At 44.6% G+C, this 18,324-nt stretch overlaps 1 protein-coding gene across 1 annotated transcript in view; it reads right to left on the reverse strand.

The window, feature by feature from the left end:
* DPYS (dihydropyrimidinase) overlaps positions 1-18,324 on the reverse strand; it is a 432,875-nt gene that overhangs the window by 252,029 nt on the left and 162,522 nt on the right. Inside the window, exon 2 of the mRNA XM_069621489.1 lies at positions 8,458-8,616. Coding sequence (XP_069477590.1) covers positions 8,458-8,616 — 159 coding nt within the window. The remainder of the gene's footprint in view (positions 1-8,457; positions 8,617-18,324) is intronic.

The following is an 18,324-nucleotide window of genomic DNA, read 5'->3' on the forward strand; positions in this document are numbered from 1 at the left end:
CATGACACACATTTGACACATTCCGCACAAACACTCAACAAACTACACTAGCTGCCCCTACAAGCAAGCATCACCTTCAAGGCCAGATGCATCATTTACAAAGCAATCACTTTGCATGCTACCTCCTACCTGCTGACAAGGTCAAAATCTCAGGGGGCCAATGGTCCACAAAAAACCACTACCTGGTCTGATTAGAGCTGCAAAAAGAGCAAAAAAGACAAAGGGCCTCATTACACGGATGGCGGTAAGGATTTACCGGTATCGGTAAAATACCGGTATCGGTAAATCCTTACCGCCTTACTACGAGGTCCCTTTGCGGGTTGGGGGATTTAACGCCTGCTTTTTGCAGGCGTTAAAATCCAACCCGCTAAGGGACCTCGGAGCTAATTACGGCACCGCAAAATTGCGGTGCCGTAATTAGCGCCTTCTCCATTCCCATAGAGCCCTATGGGGCAGAAATGGGAATGGGGAAGGGCAATGGCGGAAAGGGGATTTACCGCCACTCCAACCTTGGAATGGGGCGGTAAATCCCCTTTCCGCCAAGGCGGTGCCGGTATTTTACCGGCATGAGCCATGGCGCTAATAGCGCCATGGCTCATCGCCTACCGTGTAATGAGGCCCAAAGCCAGAAAAAGCATCCTCGATCTATGCCCAAGGCTGTGGGACTTCCTACTCATCAACATAGACTTACACCCTTGCAATCCAAAAAAGGGCCCACAACCTTTCTCTTTAAGGAGCCTATTTTTCATGATCCATAGACACTCCCAATCCCGCTCACCGAAGCTGGTCGACCCAACCTTAGACGTAATTACTGGTTCTGTTACTTCATTGAAATGTATTACTGCTCTTCTGTGGCTCGTGCCCCTTTATCTGTATTAATGGTAAGCCATTGTTTTAAAAAAAAAACTTTATTTATCATTGCACACAGGTAATGCACATACATACATATAATCCACATTACATCATCACATTATACACAATTACTTTGCTTCTGAGTCAGAGTTTTCGAGTTCGGCCTTGTCCGCCAAGTATTGTTTGTACCTGGCCCATATATTTCTAGGCTTGGAGGGGGGCAGCACCGAGCCTATATATAGTTCTTCTGTGTCATTTGTCCATACCAAGTCTCTGTCCCAGTCCGCCTTAGTTGGCGGGTTTGCATTTTTCCACTTCATTAATATTGCTCTTTTGGCTATTAATAGGCTCAAGTTTAAAAGTTTTTGCCACGTCGGTTTCATTTTCCCCAACACACCCAGCAAGCATATCCGGGGTGACCATTCCATCGGCTGATCTGCCATTCCATCTAGAGCTTCACAAACCTCTGCCCAGTAGTCTCTCAGCTTTATACATGCCAATAGCATATGAAATATATTCGCGTCTTCAGTGTTACATCTCGGGCAGGTTCCTTGTTTGGCAGGATAGATTCGTTTGAGCTTTACAGGGGTATAATGTGTCCTATGTAATAATTTATAATGTATTAGTTTGTATCTGGAGTTGCATGATATTTGTTTGGTCAATGCACAGATCTGGGACCATTCATGATCCTCTATTTGTTGCCCCAAATCCTGTTCTCACTTGTTCCTAGCCGTGTGATTCCCTACTGGGCGTGTCTGCACTATAACTTTATACAGTGCTGAGGATGTAATTTTCTGTGTCCCCCCTATAAACATATATCTGAGCCCCATGTTTATCTACGGTTCATTTGGGAAGGTAGGACATGCATTTTGTATGGTGTTATTTACATGAATATATTGTTTATGTTTATTTGTATTTCCCACTATATCCTTGATATCTTCCCATTGCACAAAGTGCTTTTCTGGAAATAGCTGTCCCCATTGAGCAATGCCCCGGGCGCTCCAATGCATAGCCACCTCCCCATCTATACTGAAAGATGTTTGGGGGTCACCCCAGAGCGGCATACTTGGGTGGTATAGCTTGTCTGTGCCAAATATGTCAGCTATTTTGGCCCATGCCGTGATCGTTACCTTTGTGGGATCTATGGTGTTATGGTGTTTGGGTTTTGGTCTAGTCATCTTGTGTAGTGCTGTGATTGCTTCCCGTTCTTTCAGGACGAGAAGTGGGGTCCCTGGGTTGAGAAAGTGTGTGGCCCACTGGGCAGCATAGTGTGCCTGTGCCGCCAGGTAGTATAATTTCAGGTCGGGTGCCATCAACCCTCCCCTCGGATACGTATCAGTTAATGTCTTCCAGCTTAGTCTAGGATGTCCTCCCCAAACAAGCGTGACGCAGGCACTGTTCATTTTAGCAAACAGAGAACGACCCGGCCAGACCAGTATTGAGCTGAACAGATAGAACAGTTTTGGTAGTATTATCATTTTGACTAGGGCTATTCTTCCCATCATTGAGATGGGTAGGGCGCTCCAGCGTTTCATTTTTGTACATAAGGTGTCAGCTAATGTGCTGTAGTTTAGGGCATGGGATAGTTGGGCTGTTCTAGCAATGTATGCTCTTAGGTACAGAATTTGCATCTGGCTCCAGATGAGACCATGTTAGTTTAGGGGTTCTATTGTATTTTCTGTGAGCGGGAATATCTCTGATTTGTTGGGGTTGAGACGTAGGCCAGAGTATTCACAAAACCTTTTGACTTCTGCCAGGACCTTGCCTAATGATCCATCTGGGTTCCTTAGATATAGTAAAATATTGTCTGCATATAGAGTTATAATTTGTAGTCTGCCCTCGAGCCATAATCCATATGAGCTGTAGCGTGACCTAAGAATGTTAGCCAGGGGTTCTATTACTAAGGCGAACAGTAAAGGCGACAATGGGCAGCCCTGTCGGGTGCCCCCGCGTAGCTCTAACATGTCTGTTAAGGTGCCATTGTCTCTAATCTTGGCGTAGGGACATGTATATAATATTTTTATCCATTTTATGAAATTTGGGCCAAACCCATAGTTTCGTAGCACCCCAAATAGGAAGGGCCAGGAGACAGTGTGAAAAGCTTTTTGCATATCGAGAGATACCTCTATCCCTTGAGCTTCGGGGGATATTGTAGCCAGAATTTTGTGGCATCTTCTAATATTCGTTGATGTGGACCTGCCCATAATAAACCCTGCTTGGTCTTCAAGTACCATATAGGGAATCAATGGTGTTAGTCTGGTTGCTAATATTTTTGCGAAAATCTTCGTCTGTATTATTAATGACAGTGGCCTGTACGAGCCGCATTCCTCCGGATTACTGCTTCCCTAGTAGTTTTGAGGAGTTCTCCCTTGTTTAAGGCTTCCAACCATACAGCATAAAATCTGGGTGCTAACAGGTGACTGAATTCCTTATAAAATTCAGCCCCAAGGCCGTCTGTGCCAGGGGCTTTCCCGTTGGGAAGTGCTTTTATTGCCTCCACTATCTCCGCCTCCATGATCGGATTCTCTAATGAGTCCCTAGTGGCATCGGCTATGAGTGTTGTTGGTATTTGGGAGAGATAATGTTCTATCTCTTCATCAATGGCTTTGCACTGAGGGGAGTACAGCTTTTTATAGAATGCATAGAATGTTTCTTTCACCTTACTGTGATCCATGGTCACTGTGCCTTCCGATATTTTTATGCGTGGTATGGTTGTTGGACCTCTTTCTCCCCTTACTGTTCTGGCCAATAGCCTCCCTGGGCATTCACGCTCCCCATATCGGCGGGCCGCGGTCGGATTATCGAATTATCGGATATCATGGTCCGCTGCGTCTGTATATTCATCTAGTTTAGTCTTTATTTCCGAGCTAAGCTGTGATTATGGGGTGTGTGCGTACTGGGATTGTAGAGAAGTTATTTGTGTCTCTTAACGCACCAGTCTACCCCTGATATCCTTGAGGACTCCGCATTCTGTGGATATTGAATTGCTTCTAATGAATACCTTAAATGATTGCCAAAATATTGCCTGACTGGAAACAGAGACTTCATTAATGTCAAAGCACTCTTGTATTTGCTGTACCATTGTATTTTTATAGACCAGGTCCTGCAGGGCTGCGGGTTTGAATCTCCATGGTGGTCTGTTCACTGTACTACCTGGAATTCGCAATGTTACCTATATTGACAAATGATCTGAGTATGTTCTGGGGTGGATATGGGCACTAGTAACCCAAGTCAAAACTTCGTTGTCTACCAGCCATAAATCTATTCTAGAATGCATGTCATGCACTGTGGAGTAATATGTATATTCTCTCTTAGAAGGGTTTAATGTTCTCCATGTATCTTTTAGATTTAAATCTGACATATGTGTAAGTATTTTGTGTGCTGCCTTGGTCAGTGCTCTGTTTGTGTTGACGTGTGATCTGAGTATACGTCAAGGATGGTATTAAAATCCCCGCCACATATCAAATAGGCCGTAGGGTAGTTCACCAGTTTTTCAAATGTTGTGGAATAGAAATCTGGGTCATCGATGTTTGGACCATATACATTAAGAAGGACTATCTCCCTATCACAGAGGGTGCCATGGAGTAACACATACCTCCCCTCGGGGTCACATTCAGTATTCATGCAATTAAATGGAAGGGTTTTATGTATTAAAATCGCTGCCCCTCTTGCCCGTTTGGAATATGTTGTGAAATATTGGTGTGTCCCCCAATTTGGCACCAGTTGCCCTCCTTGCTGGGGTCCTATGTGTGTTTCCTGCAGAAAAATGATTTTGGGGCTCTATTAATATCTGCTAGAATCTTCCTTTTCTTGATTCTGGATCCCAAGCCTTGTACATTCCAGCTCAGTATTTTTATGTTGTCCGTGCCTGCTTTAGCCATTATCTATGAAGTAATTGTAAACATATGCATGCCAGTATATTTCAATTATGCACTTAATAACCGTAGTGCCAAGTACCTGCGTGCTTTTTGTTTTAATACCGTTCGTTCCGTAACTAAACCCCAACAGTCCCAACCTGACCTCCCTCACAGTTCCCCAAACTTCAACTGTGCCTTTTGAATCCAAACCCTCCCCACCAATCAACTTCACGTGCACCTGCTACAGGGGGGACTGTGGCGTTTTCCAGTGCCCATGCCATCATTGGCCGTTTATAGTATATCCGGTTCTACGTTGTTGCTCTCTCTCATATTTACACATGTGGGGTAGCGCTCATCAATGTGATTTGTAGAATAAGTCATGATCACCCCCAATGTGGGCCGCCCTATGGGGGCCCTTGCTTTTACAAGTCCATATTATATCGTGAACGTGCTTGCTATTATATGACTTCAGGGATTCAAGAATTCCCCTCGGTTCTAGGCTGTCCGGTTGGACCGGGGATGTGTGTTTCAACAAAGTTTGCTGCCTCCTCTGAGAATGTGAAAAAATATATTTTGTTCTGATGTTGAATTTTAAGTCTCGCCGGGTACAGCATAGTCATTTCTTGACCCCTGTGAAGAGTTTCCTTTCTTGTTGCACCGCAAGAGTGAAGTCCGGGAAGATACGTATGGTATTGGCTTCCCATATTAGCTCTTGTTTTACTCTGGCAGTTTTCAAAATCAAGTCTCTGTCTCTTTAATTTATCATGCGAGCTATGATAGGTCTGGGGTATGACCCACGTTTTGGCTTTGGGGCGAGTGACCTGTGTGCCCGTTCCACAATGAACATTGCCAACCATCCAGGATCTCCTAGGAGATTACGCAGAGTCTTCTACTGCCTTTTCCATTGACCCTTTCATTGCATCCTCTGGAAATCAGACTATGTGAATGTTATTCCGCCGTGATCTTGCCTCCAAATCTTCGCATTTGGATTTCACCGTCCCTAGTTCTATTGCCATTGTGGACACTGTGTTCTTCAAGGCCTCAAGCGCATCTTCTGTGCCCGATATTCTCGTCTCTGCCTCTGTCATGCGCAACTTTATTTTATTCAGTTGTGTTTTGATGGAGGCTACATTTGCTGTTATCCCGTCCAGTTTGTCATTGAGGGCGGAGAAGCCCTGTTGCATGACTAGAAAGACCACCTGAGGCTCCATCATCGGTACTGAGGAGGCATGTTGTTCCTGTGAGGGCATTTCCTCGTCCATTTCGTGTTCCGTTTCCTTCTGTATTGCTGTTGTGTATTTTTCAATGGTTCCTCTTCCCTTCTTAGGTCCAAAGCTCTTGGGCATCGTTCTTTCTTAGAGTGGATGTATCCTGGGAGCTAGCTCTACAATCCTCCTCTGTGTGTTTTCTATACCTGGTGGCTGTGGAGTGGAACTGAAGCTGACCTTGTGTAGGGTGTTTGGTTCGCCTTTTGAGCTGATTCTGCGCATCTGCAAGTGTCAGTACTATCTGTGTTTTAATTCTGTTATTAGTAGTTCCATCTTGTTGCCAGCCTCAAGCCTCTGTGTGGGTCTTCTGTAATTACTGTAGCTTCTTAGGGGTTGGTTTGTTGTCGACAAGGTGTGATCTTACGTTGGTCTTGTGCGGGAAGTGCGCACATCCAGTGCGCTTTGAAATTATATCTTTCATGCCCCTTTTCCTCTTCAAACCGATTCCACACCTGCCCAGATGCAATGAGGTTTGAGCTTATAGCCGTGATGGGTGCCTCTGCACTTCCCTGATCCCTGATTCAATCGGGGGGGGACTGCCCCCCTGCGTCGCTCGCCGCCTGAGAGCCAAGTGTAGTCTTTAGGATCTTCGATTGCCTTTAGATTCTCTTTCCCTGCAGGGGTTTCTTAGTGTCTGCTCAGTATTCCCCTCTTGCCCGCTTCGGATGGCCTCGTGAGTGGCCCATTACCCCTTCTTTCTGGAGATTGCGTGGTATAGGGAGGATTTTAGTTAGTGCCTGTGAGATTCTTTTCAAGTTAGGGCCGCATGATGTTTTGGAGCAGCATTGACCCGCTTCAGAGTGGTTCGCCGGTGTTGGTCCATCGTTAGGTAGCAGGACTGGGCGGGTCCCGGCCCGATCCCTGTGGAAATGGTGAGCCGTGCCCAGGGAGCGGAGGAGCGTTTAAGTTGTCAGTTGTGTTCCGGACTTCGGGGGGCACCAGGCCCGCCCTGGAAGAGCAGCCGGGTCCCCGTGTCCCATCCTGGGCTCTCCAATTATCTATAGGGCCCACAGAGCGGTTGATGTGCCATTCACGGCTCCGGGGCGCAGCAGAATGTGCGGTCTCCTCTCACCTCATCTGCACCGATTCCGGGCACTCCCAGGTCACGCTTCCTTCAAAATAATAGCAGCGGTTGTCTGGGGGGTCTGCAGGTGCTCAACGGTGTCTGGCGCGCCCGCGACTCGCCTCCAGGCGCTGATGGGCCGTGTATTCCTTCGCCGTCACTCGCGCTGTTTTGGCGCTGGGCTCCTCCCTGCGGCCCTCAGCGTGTCTCCGGCCCTCGTCTCTCGCTGCGTGTTCTGGTTCGTATTGTAGCTCAGATTTCCCTCAGCTTCTTGCCTCCAGAATTCGTGTGCCCAATCTGTGACTGTTGCTGCACGTTCTTCGCAGATTTCATGAAGAACCGGTTTCTAGGTGCGATTATACCGGCATTTCGGCCTTGGACACCACCGGAGCTCACACGAGAGCGGCCATTCCTTCTCGTGCGCAACAGCGCCCCCAATGGTAAGCCATTGTTGGAAAGCTATACGCTGCTTGCTGAAGCTTGTTCCGGACTCAATAAATAGATAAAAGTAGAAATTAGAGTGGGACCCTAGAACGGCCACATATTACTGGTGTCATTTTTTTCCTCCAAGACTTTTTAATTTCCTGCAGCATTCTTTCTCCTGCTATACTTTCTTCTTTCCGCTGCTCTCTTTCTTTTTCCGACATTGTGCAATTTTTGCAATGTTGTTGTAGTCGTGTGTGCTTGTGTGTGTTTACATGTTTTTAAGGCAAGTGAAGATGTTTTTGGAATGTATGCAGAACTCATTGAGGAAGGCACATATCTATCACAGTGTGTCTTTGTATACCTTTGAGAGCAATGTATACAAATACGTCACTGACAAGGAATCCCGTTTGTAATTTGAAACACCACTGTGTACTCCAAAATGTCACAAAATGCAATCAGGCACAATGGGCGTATTATACTTTCAGTGGTGTGGGCAACATTTGGTGGTAATTCCATTACTCCCACTTTTTGTGGCAGTGAAGGAATTAGAGCGGATTTTACCAAATTCTGATTTTGGATGTGAAGTCTAGGATTTACCTCTAGCATACACCCACCACATCACCTCTTAATTTTGCAGGTGTACAACATCGGCATAATGACTCCTTGCTGTGAATCTGAAAAAATACCTATGAAGTCCTTTGGATTCCAAAAGTAGGGATGGACACTGTACTACGACCACTCATAATCTGGTGGTAATCCCGCAGAACCAAGTGGCAGTACCGGGAATCACGTTTGCCATTCATTCTGCAGAAAAATCATGGAATTACAGCCATGCTCATAATGACGGTCAACATCTTTTATTCACCATGTGTCACGAACTCTGGATTTCGACGTGATTTGGGTCACAAATCCACTGACGTTGCAAAGGAATGTGGAACATGTACAAATTGTCATAATTAGAAACATGAATTAGACATTATGCTATACCTACCTTATCACTCCACCAGGTCACTGCTACATGAAGTGCATAATCACAGCAGACTTTAGGGTCTGCCCAGCCCCTCCAGGTGTTGTAAGTTTCGATCAGGGACTGTCCTTTCTGAGGGATGGCAAAGTCTATGATCATGGTGGTGCCCCCAGCCAGAGCTGCCTGAAACAACAAAACAGTTGTGGCACATTAGCACAAAATACATTTAACACGATTGCGCTAAAATAGCAGACTGCAGCATTTGCATCCACAAGCCACACTATCTGCAATACAGCGCGTTCCAGTCTCAACTTCAAATTAGGCAAGAACTTTACTACAAACATGGGCAGGTTTATTGTCAACCCAGCTGAACGACCAATGTGAACTCATTGCATACAGCTCATTAATACATAGATTAATTTTTTTAAGTCAGTGGGTCGGTTCAGCTCTAAAAACAGCATCGTATCCCCAGTTGGACACGAGAGTGCGAAACAATGTAAACAGGCACTGGTGCAGCTAATATGGCTTTGTAAATTTAGAGGGAACATGATGTTCGTGTGCCTTCCTATGACTAAAAAGGCTAACTATTTATACTCAAAATATAGAAACCTCTGAATACAAATACATACATAAACTAGGTTTCAGGGAAAGGCTAACAAGCCAAGTGTTTGACCAACTGACAATGTGAAGTTTCCTTGCGAAGTATCACTTGAGAAGTCATGATACTCTATTTCTGGGAGTATGATCTTAGAAAGAAAGATGAATCTGCACGTGCCCAGGCTTTACACTCTAAATGTGGCCTGTAGGAAGTTAGGCCCCTTTCAGCTCATTGTGAACCCTCACTGGAGGGTGCTCACCATACCTCACGGGGGGTGCTCAGCATAACCTATGTACTGCATATTATAATTTGAGCAGCCACATTCTCCAGTAGCCTCACGTGTCCAATGGATTCCTAGGCTGGTGACATGCTAAGAGATGCATCTTCTGTTGAACCTGTTATGCTTGCACATAGCCTTCAATCATTATCTAGAGAAGGGCTCTACTACCTTTGGCTCTCCAGACGTTTTGAACTACAATTTTCCTCAGCCTTATCCAGCAAAGCCAATGGCGAGGGGTCATAGGAGTCATAGTTGGAAACCTCTGTAGAGCCACAGGTTGCAGACCCCTAATATAGAGACCCCATTTTTTATTAACAGCAGATGAGTGTTACCCAAGAATATTTGACCTTTATGATGAAGCACTGTTTGAGGGTTTTGTGTTTACTTTCATTGGAGTTCCTGCTTTTCAAGGAAGATATAATTCTCTTTATTGTCTATCCCCATCTATGGACTCTACTTAGTATGGCCTGAAAGGGACATGAGAGACAGGCTCCAATCTTCATTACGCATAAATAAAGGTCATGACATTTTTATGTAGCAAAGTTGTAAATCTGGTGGAGGGCTGCCTTTAGTAAACTTAATATGCTTTCACAGTTGTGCACATTCTAAGCAATCCTACGCTACTACAAGATAAATAGTCCAAGAAGTTACCTGCTTTACGCAAATAGCTAATACTCACACCTAGGGCATCAAGTGGATCAATGTACTCTAGTAACCCACCCGGATCAGGGTAGCGAGGCATGCCTGATTTTGAAAACTCTTAACTTGTGGCTCATTTTCAATGTGCTGATTGGTCAACAAGGATATCCACCCGTAAAGACACAAGATGATTGCTGTTACACCAATGCAGCTGTGCAGTTGCAGACAATGTTTGACAAAGTTATAATCTGCACGCTGCAACATTCAGGTTGCCAATATCAATCAAGCCTGCCCCACAACGAGCAAATTGCATGAAGATGTCATTTTCATATTCCTCAAGCCTATCAATTTAAGAATTGTTATTCAATTGGTGCGAGAAAAATAACCGAAAGAGAGAGCGCACAATGTAATAAGTGGGTGATTGATCGTGGACCACTAAAAATACCTCACAATGGCAAATGTTTGCCAAGGTAAACACTCAATAACTATTGGTCCAAGACTCCAGACAAGCTGAATAATTAATGGCTTTATGAGGAGGGGTCTTAGCCATTTGCCTACCAGAATGGCCTACTGGAACAGCTAGCTCTGTTCCTCTCTGTGAAATAATGTAAATTGGAGCCCTTCTGGAGCTCACTCTCCCACTTGGTCATGCACAGCGACCAAAGAGTCACTGATGGCCATAGCACCAGCTGTAGAATGTGAAAAGAGAGCCAAGGTAGCGATGGAGATTGGATGGCCATGGATGCACAGACATTCAATCTCAGTGGTCTGAGTCAGTGGTGTGTGTCTGTTTTTGTAGAGTACAATGGAGAGCAGCTGGCACTGCTGACTGCAAGCATATGACCCCCCCATGACGGGGTGCTAATGCTCTTAAGCAGCAGACACCTGTATCCACAGACAGCAATGCAGAAAAAAAGACTGTAATCCCTAATCAAACCTTTGAGGAGAAGCAGGGGGTAACAGGGTGGGACAGTGGCAAGGAGTGCCAGCAGATACAGGGTTGCACCGGAGGCTTGATCTGAATGATGGCTCCCCTCCACTGATGTTACATGTTGAGCTTGAAAGCACATTGATAATGGTGAAGTCTAAGCAAATAACAGTATAATCAAGGAACTGAGAGTCAGGCCAGGCTGAACGCTGTCTCTGGGAAAGTGTGTTTGACACATACCTAGCACAAGCACATGCTTACATAGCCTTTTGATTTCTGTCATACAACCTCTGCCAAATATTGTTGAGGCCCTTAGGAAGTAAGGGCTTTGCTGCCTGTGTTTCCTTGGGCACGGCTTCAACATGCCCCAGCTCACCAACCATTGAGTAAATCCCAGACTCTAACAGGCAAAAGCGCCCCGACAGCATGATCATGAGCTATGGTAGTAAGCACTATAGGGATGTACATCCTTCTTCATGAATTTGGAGGTAGTGATGATAGAGTTGGTCTCTGGACTCTGACAATGGGTGGATATTTTGTGTGAAGACCTGATTTCAGGGTAGTGATCGATGCACACTTAAAGCCTTCTGCTTGAAGGGCATAGGGTAGTGTTGCCCCCCTCAGTACTGCTCCCTTTCTTAATTAATGAACCCCTCACAGGCTGGATCTGCAAAGAGCCACTCATTACTGGGCTTCTATGACTGTGGAACTCAGAAGACATGATATGGTTATAAACTGCAGGACACCTATCTATTTATTTGTTTTATTTTTAATTAAGTGCAGATGGCTTTTGCACTGAGACAATATTAATAAAACATAATCCAAAAGAAGAATACAATTATAACATACTCTGTTATTCAACAAGCATCAACACAATAACAACAATACGGTACATTAAAATCAAGTTATATTCAACCTAGCACAGTGCATAACATCCAGTATGCTCTTAAGATGCCCGATACATGAACCAGTGAGTAATGCCAATGCAGACATCCACCAGGCGGCTATACAATTAGGTATTTTAAAACCCGTTCCCAAACGTGATGCCCAGCGGAGGTAATAACTAACGAAGCTGCACAATAAATAGCAGCCGAAATCTTATCAGAACCAAGGCTTCGGGTATTCTCAATTTTTCCGTAAGCCTTAATATAATGATAAGTCGACTGTGGGCAGCCAGCCAGTATATGTTTGGAGGTCTTGATGCTGTTCCTATAAATGCGACATAATCTAGCAGCCTGAGGGATGCCCTTCCAGGCATCAGTGCATTCCAATACAGGGAGAATAGTAAAACGTAAAGGATGAAACACAGCAGGGCTGGGTTGCGTAGCTTAATAAGATATTTGCATGGAGAATCTGAAGAAAATCCCTGCACGACATATTGACCATATATCTTTTTGTAGATAAAGATTGAGAGTGATCCCACATCAGAGTCTTGTCTTTGAGTTTGGTCAGAAATGGAAGAGACTTTGTTCTCTGTGGGCAAGACCAAGCCTATAGCCTCCACGTGCTCCTTTACTGTGATTATCAGGTTCCCATAAGCACAATTTCCATGCTTGAGCATGATCAACAGTAGGGCCCAATAACGATAGGGCAGACCCAGCGGCCTCATCAATTTTCACACACAGTTTACATCACTAAATGTTCCAAAGTGAGAGGAGGGAGGGATGTCCGAGCTCCAGCTTCAGTGCTTCCACTACGCTCGCCAAAGTTAAGCCCAGCAAGGACATACCACTTTCCCCTCTAGTTTGTCAAGCCAGTTTATAAGGCGAACAGGTAAAGCCTCTAGGCCATATAGGATCCTGGGAATATTGCTTTTTTTGTAGGAAAAGGGAATGCACCATTGAGAGTTGTAGGGCCTATATGCTATGGATGGTACTACAGCCTTTTCCGAAACCAGTCTCAGTAAATTAGCCGACTCCACCCACTTATTCAACTGATTCAATAATATAGCGGCAAGCTTCTTCCCAATGGACTCCAGCATAGCCAGAAGACACAAATGATTTCAAGCAGAGCACAACCCCTTTTTGTGCACCCATACAAGTATAGATTTGTGTCAACTCCTTGGGCTCTCACCAGTTTTGATGACATAAGCAAAAAGTCCATAAAGGAGATGAGCCCAGAATCAAGGATTTCTTTTGATCACAGTATTGGCTATCCCATTCGGGCCGGGGGCTCTAGGTGCCTTGATCTTACTAATGATGAGGGAGATGTCTACCAAAGCACATAGAATTGATTCATCATCCTCAGGCTGAGAGAACACTAAAGGCTCTATAGTTGCCAATTGCTCATCCCAATAGGTGTTCTCAATGTGGGAACTACACATCTCTTCTGATATACCACAAACGTCTTTGGGAGACTCATCAGCCATGCATGTGTGAAATAGATGCGTTTTAAGTAGCCCCTCTATCACTTTCCAATTAGAGAAGTTAAAGCTATACTTGTGTCCTTGAACCCAGTTTTAGTAACGAGAACGGCAGGCAGAAATATGCTTATTTTTATTAGTCTCCGAGATTCTTGTCCCTGTTAAGCTTCCGTACAGCTGAGCAGAGGAGTTTTTGTCACCTGTGTATAGCAAAATCTAATATAAACACATGCGACTTGGTAGATTGGCAGACAACCAAGTGCCGATGTTAACAAGACCAAAAGCTATTCAGCATCGTCTTTAGGGCCAAATGATTAAAATATAGCAAGCCCTTAGGGAAATACCCACAAGTGGTCAATAATTGACCTATATGCATATTTGTGGTATCTTATCCTCCATGGATCCCTGAGCAAGTGATGTCACTGGAATAATGTTGAGTGAGTGCTGAGAATGTGTGTATGTGAAAGGGGGTCCACACCCAGGCAGTTGGAGATGTGAGCTTGGGTGGTGGATGTCACTGGGCTCCTGTCCTGTACCCTCTTACCCTGATGTGTACCTCAACTGTTTCAGACTTGCATCTTAATAAAGGAGCCTCTAAAGAACATACCTGCTGCCTCCAGAAGTCACTTTATTACAGTAATGTTGGCTTCAGTCCAGATGATTTTATTGCCATGCGTGTTAATAGATACTTTTGCAGGAGGTGTGCTTTTTACAGATGGCATGTTCGATTGTATGATCACAAAAAGCATGGCCTGATCACTCAAAGATGTAAGAGCGGTTGTAAATTCTAAAATACGAGAACATATGGGCTGGCTTGCAAAAATATAGTATAATCAAGAAGAGGACTTACCGTTGCTCCAAGTAGCCATAGATTGAGCCGGGGCTCCCTAAATACTTAGGGGTGTGAACAAATTCAATTAACATGTATAACCACAAACATCCCTTTTTTCAGCAACTTGGATAGGTGTAAGCACCCACACTCATCCTTACTAGATGAAATATCCTCACAAGAATCCTACATGCAAGTCTTGTCTTTCCATTGACCACAATGGGCATTAAAATCACTCGTCACAATGATTCCGCCATGAGGTGACTGCAGCCTCCATTCTTGCAAAGTCTCAACATCACCATCCAAAAAATACCCCATCAGGGGGATCATATAAGGTTATTGTCAATGCATCAGTGCAGAGTGCAGGATTATTCTCCATCGCAGCACAAAGAAAGTTGGTGTGCGTGGTCCCCTTGGAAAATTCTCTTCTGGTAAAGTACGACTTGTCATCAATGCACAGGCCACCCTTTCGGTGTCCCCCTGCCCCCTGGGATGTTACCACAAGGCGTGACATAACATTATAGCCATTTAGAGGAAAATCATTCACTAACTAAGTCTCTTGCAGAAAAAAATAGGTTGGCCGTGTGGAGGGCCTTCAGACCCGCGGGATTACTCAAGAAGGAATGGTAACCACGTGGGTTCCAAGAAAGAATGCCGGTAGGGTCAACAATACCCCCTTCTCAAGGCTGAAACTTTTTTCTGTGTCAAGGAACCCACGTGCCCTCAGCTTGTTCCAAGGCCCTCACTCTGCTGCTATTTTTCTAAGATGCAATATACCAATAAGCAAAGAAATTGTCTGAGAATCTGTAAGATCCAGCGTGCTCTCTTTTGCCATCTAGGGTATATAAGGGCAAAAAAGAGTGCATGTGCTGCTGAGGAAGATGACAAACAAGCACATAAAAACCCAGATTAGACAAAGAAGAACAATAGAAACTGATCCTTTCGGTAATAACCGGCGACACAAACGTGGCTATCACCCAGTTAGTATTACTTTACAGATCAGGAAGTTCAATGCTATCAATGTCCCTAGAAGAAATAAGTCTTAAAGCAGGTATTGATGCAACAGTTCCAATATCCGGGAGCGTTTGAGGAAGGGGCTCTCGTCTGTAGGTAACCACTCTTGAGCCTTTTGCCCATCGGGCTGACATGTTTTCCAGTATAACAGGATTGGATAGGAGCAACTTTAGGGACTGGGCAGATACTTGGCTCAGAAACAACATGAGGGTCATTAATAGCTCACCCCGGAGGAGCAAGAAAGAATATCACATTGTATGCCAGCACAGCATTTGGTAGCCAACTGGCAGCAGTCAGCCCTAATTGCCACAGATTAAGAATCGCTGTGGGTTTCACCCAATAGCACAGTTGAGGACTGACTGACTGACCTTCTGGCTTTTTTCCAGAAATTACAGCCATTTATCCAGTGTTCCTCTAACAGGGACTTGTAAATTTGCCAAGGGCTGGCTCTTTTTAGTACATACAGGTAACACAAATAATATCTGCTGTACAAGTTTCAGCTAATGCTGTGTAATTCTTCTTAGGTTTAGATGTGGGGGGAGAAGCAGCTGTCAACCAAAGCGTCCGTTTCCTGTTTCCCTTACCCTCTTGGACTTAGACACTCTTTGGGATGGTAAAAAGGAGGAATTAGGGGTGACTGGTGTAGGGGAAAGCACAACGCTCCTCACAACGCTCCTCACTTCTGAGGCAAGTATTGCTCTTGTGCCAGCAAGAGGACCAGACTTGAGCGGCAGGGGACATGGGGGAGGTGCTCATTTACCATACTCTCTCTCTCCACCAGAGAGAATAGGCTCTCACTGTTTGTGTCCATATCCACATTTGGTTCCCCTTTCCCCACTGTTCTTTAGTATTACATCAACCATGCGTGCTAGTATATGTTTGAATCTTGACTGCTCTTGAGCCAGCATAGAGAAAAGACCAAATACTGCATCTACAGTCACTGCAATGGATTTCAAGGTGGGGTTAAAAGGCTCATCACCAGAGATGGATTGATCCAAATTTGAAGATCAACTAGAGATATCACGCTGGTACTCAGAAGTTGCAGGCCCATTAGGGATAATGTGCATCAAATCAGGAGAGGCCGACAAATTGGTACACGTGATACTGTCCATGTCAACTACACTCCCCAGGTGTTGTGCAAGCACAATCCCCCCTTGTCATTGTCAAACCCAACTGAAATGGTGGCCAAGCTTGCAGTCGGGAGTGTAGGGGTACGCCCGGCCCCAGGTGTAACTACTGTTCTCGCAGGGAAGAAGCGAGTAATTTTAGACTGCTCTGTCAGCGCAGGATCAGCCTTACTGCGCACACCTTTGTAGCTGGCTTTAGTGTGCAGATGCCCTTGTTAGGTTAAAGACTGACTGCAAGCCAGTCACAGATGAGATCTGCTTGCCAAGCCATAAGCACGAGGAAGGGGAGATTGTGTATTTTTCACCTTAGCCATGCAAAATGCCACAACCATCATGTTGACAAAAATAATGCATATGTAAAAAGGCAAGCTGGTCAACACACGCACCAATGTGGCAAGTACGAAGTCCAACGGAGTTTAACCCGCTCCGTCTGTCTCCTGATGCCCAACTGCATGCCAACTGCGCTTTGCAAGCACTTCGCTGGTGCTCAGAGAGAGCAGGTTTTTGTCGGAAGGGCTACGCCTCCAGTCCAGGCCAATCACCTCACAGCAGTTATCCAAAGTAGTAACAACTTGTTCCTACTTTGGATAACTGCTGTGATGTGAGTGTTTCAAACAAGCCAGGGAGTATGCCCTCTCACTGCCAATAATAAAACCCAACAGCGGTTTGCAAGCGCTTTCCAATTCATTTTAGACACGTTCATCTTTGCAGGGCTTAGGTTTATGCCAGGAATACCGGAAACATGCCCGTTGAAAAATGCATGGCATAAACATTCCTTTTTTTCTTAAAGTTCTGGAAGGTTAGGTGCACCCATAGAAATATCCTGCTTACAGTCGAAAATGATTCCTTTCGATATTTTGAATCTTTATGGAACTCCCTCTATTTAGAGCTCCATATCATGTAAATACACCGAGCATGACTGAAATTGTAAGTGTGCCAGATCCTGAGATTAATCACGACCTGGGTAGTATTAAAGACATCAATACAGGTCCACCCTCTGTTATCTCGATCTTGGCACCTGCAGTACTAATGGAGCTAGAAAAACGTATAATCCTTTCTGATGGCCCTTCAACCCCAGTCAGTGTGCGTCCAATTGGCAAACACAAAGTACATATTCATTGTGATTTACCACGTATACCAATACGAGAAACTGTCGCACCCTATGCTGACCTAGAAACCTCACCTAACAAACACGTGACAGTTGATTCATACAATGAAGATTCTACCCAAATCAAAGAGGGGGTAGTATGCTCATCTCCTCAATATCAACATTTCATTTTACCTAGATCGATGAATGTTGAGACCAACTTGAACTTTCAATCAAAGCCAACCTCTGAGGTTGAGGATCTCCAAATCTTTGAATCATCATATCCTGTAATGTCGAGGATTCTCAATCTCCTTGACAAAGGGCATGATTACACTCACTATGAGCTCTGTGATATAAAAACAGCACTTCTTGATATTTCCTCAAAAATCAATAAACTGGAGGGTTATATATTTGCTGATAATTACAAAAAGCAAAAAGGTTGTCACTCTCCAAATATTCCTCTCAAGATCACTTTGACAACCGCATCACAAACAGAGAGTGAACCAACCGAGACTCAGGATATCCCAAAAAAGAATGTGAGTGGTCCAACTTACTGATTTTCCTCGACTTTCGCTCAAACTGTCAATGCACCAAGAAACGTAGAATGTATCCAAATCTACATGCATGCACAGTTATGCCAAATGGTATCCGATCACGCAGAGAAAATAGACCAGATACTTTTCTTTAATCAGCTAAATGATTTGGAAACCTCAATGAAAGATTCGAATAAAGAGCTCCATCAGAACAAACATCTTGGTGCAACTCCTGACAGCCCATCTGAATTAATTGAAATAATAAACTAAGAGAGTATGAGGGCAGGCGAAAAATTGGACCCCCCACAACTAAAGGAATCCTCTGATTTTAGAGGACAAAAACACTTTATATCACGCAAACAAAAGATTGCACACACGTGCAATGAACAGATTGAATTTACGTAATGCGAAATTATTGGAAACACAAGAAAAAAAACAAAAACTAAAAAAAAAAAATCAAAAACAACTTACCAATGCTGAGCAAAAAGCTAATG

This window comes from Ambystoma mexicanum, chromosome 5q, assembly GCF_040938575.1.
Source record: "Ambystoma mexicanum isolate Mex_15411 chromosome 5q, UKY_AmexF1_1, whole genome shotgun sequence".
Taxonomy (NCBI): Eukaryota; Metazoa; Chordata; class Amphibia; order Caudata; family Ambystomatidae; genus Ambystoma; species Ambystoma mexicanum.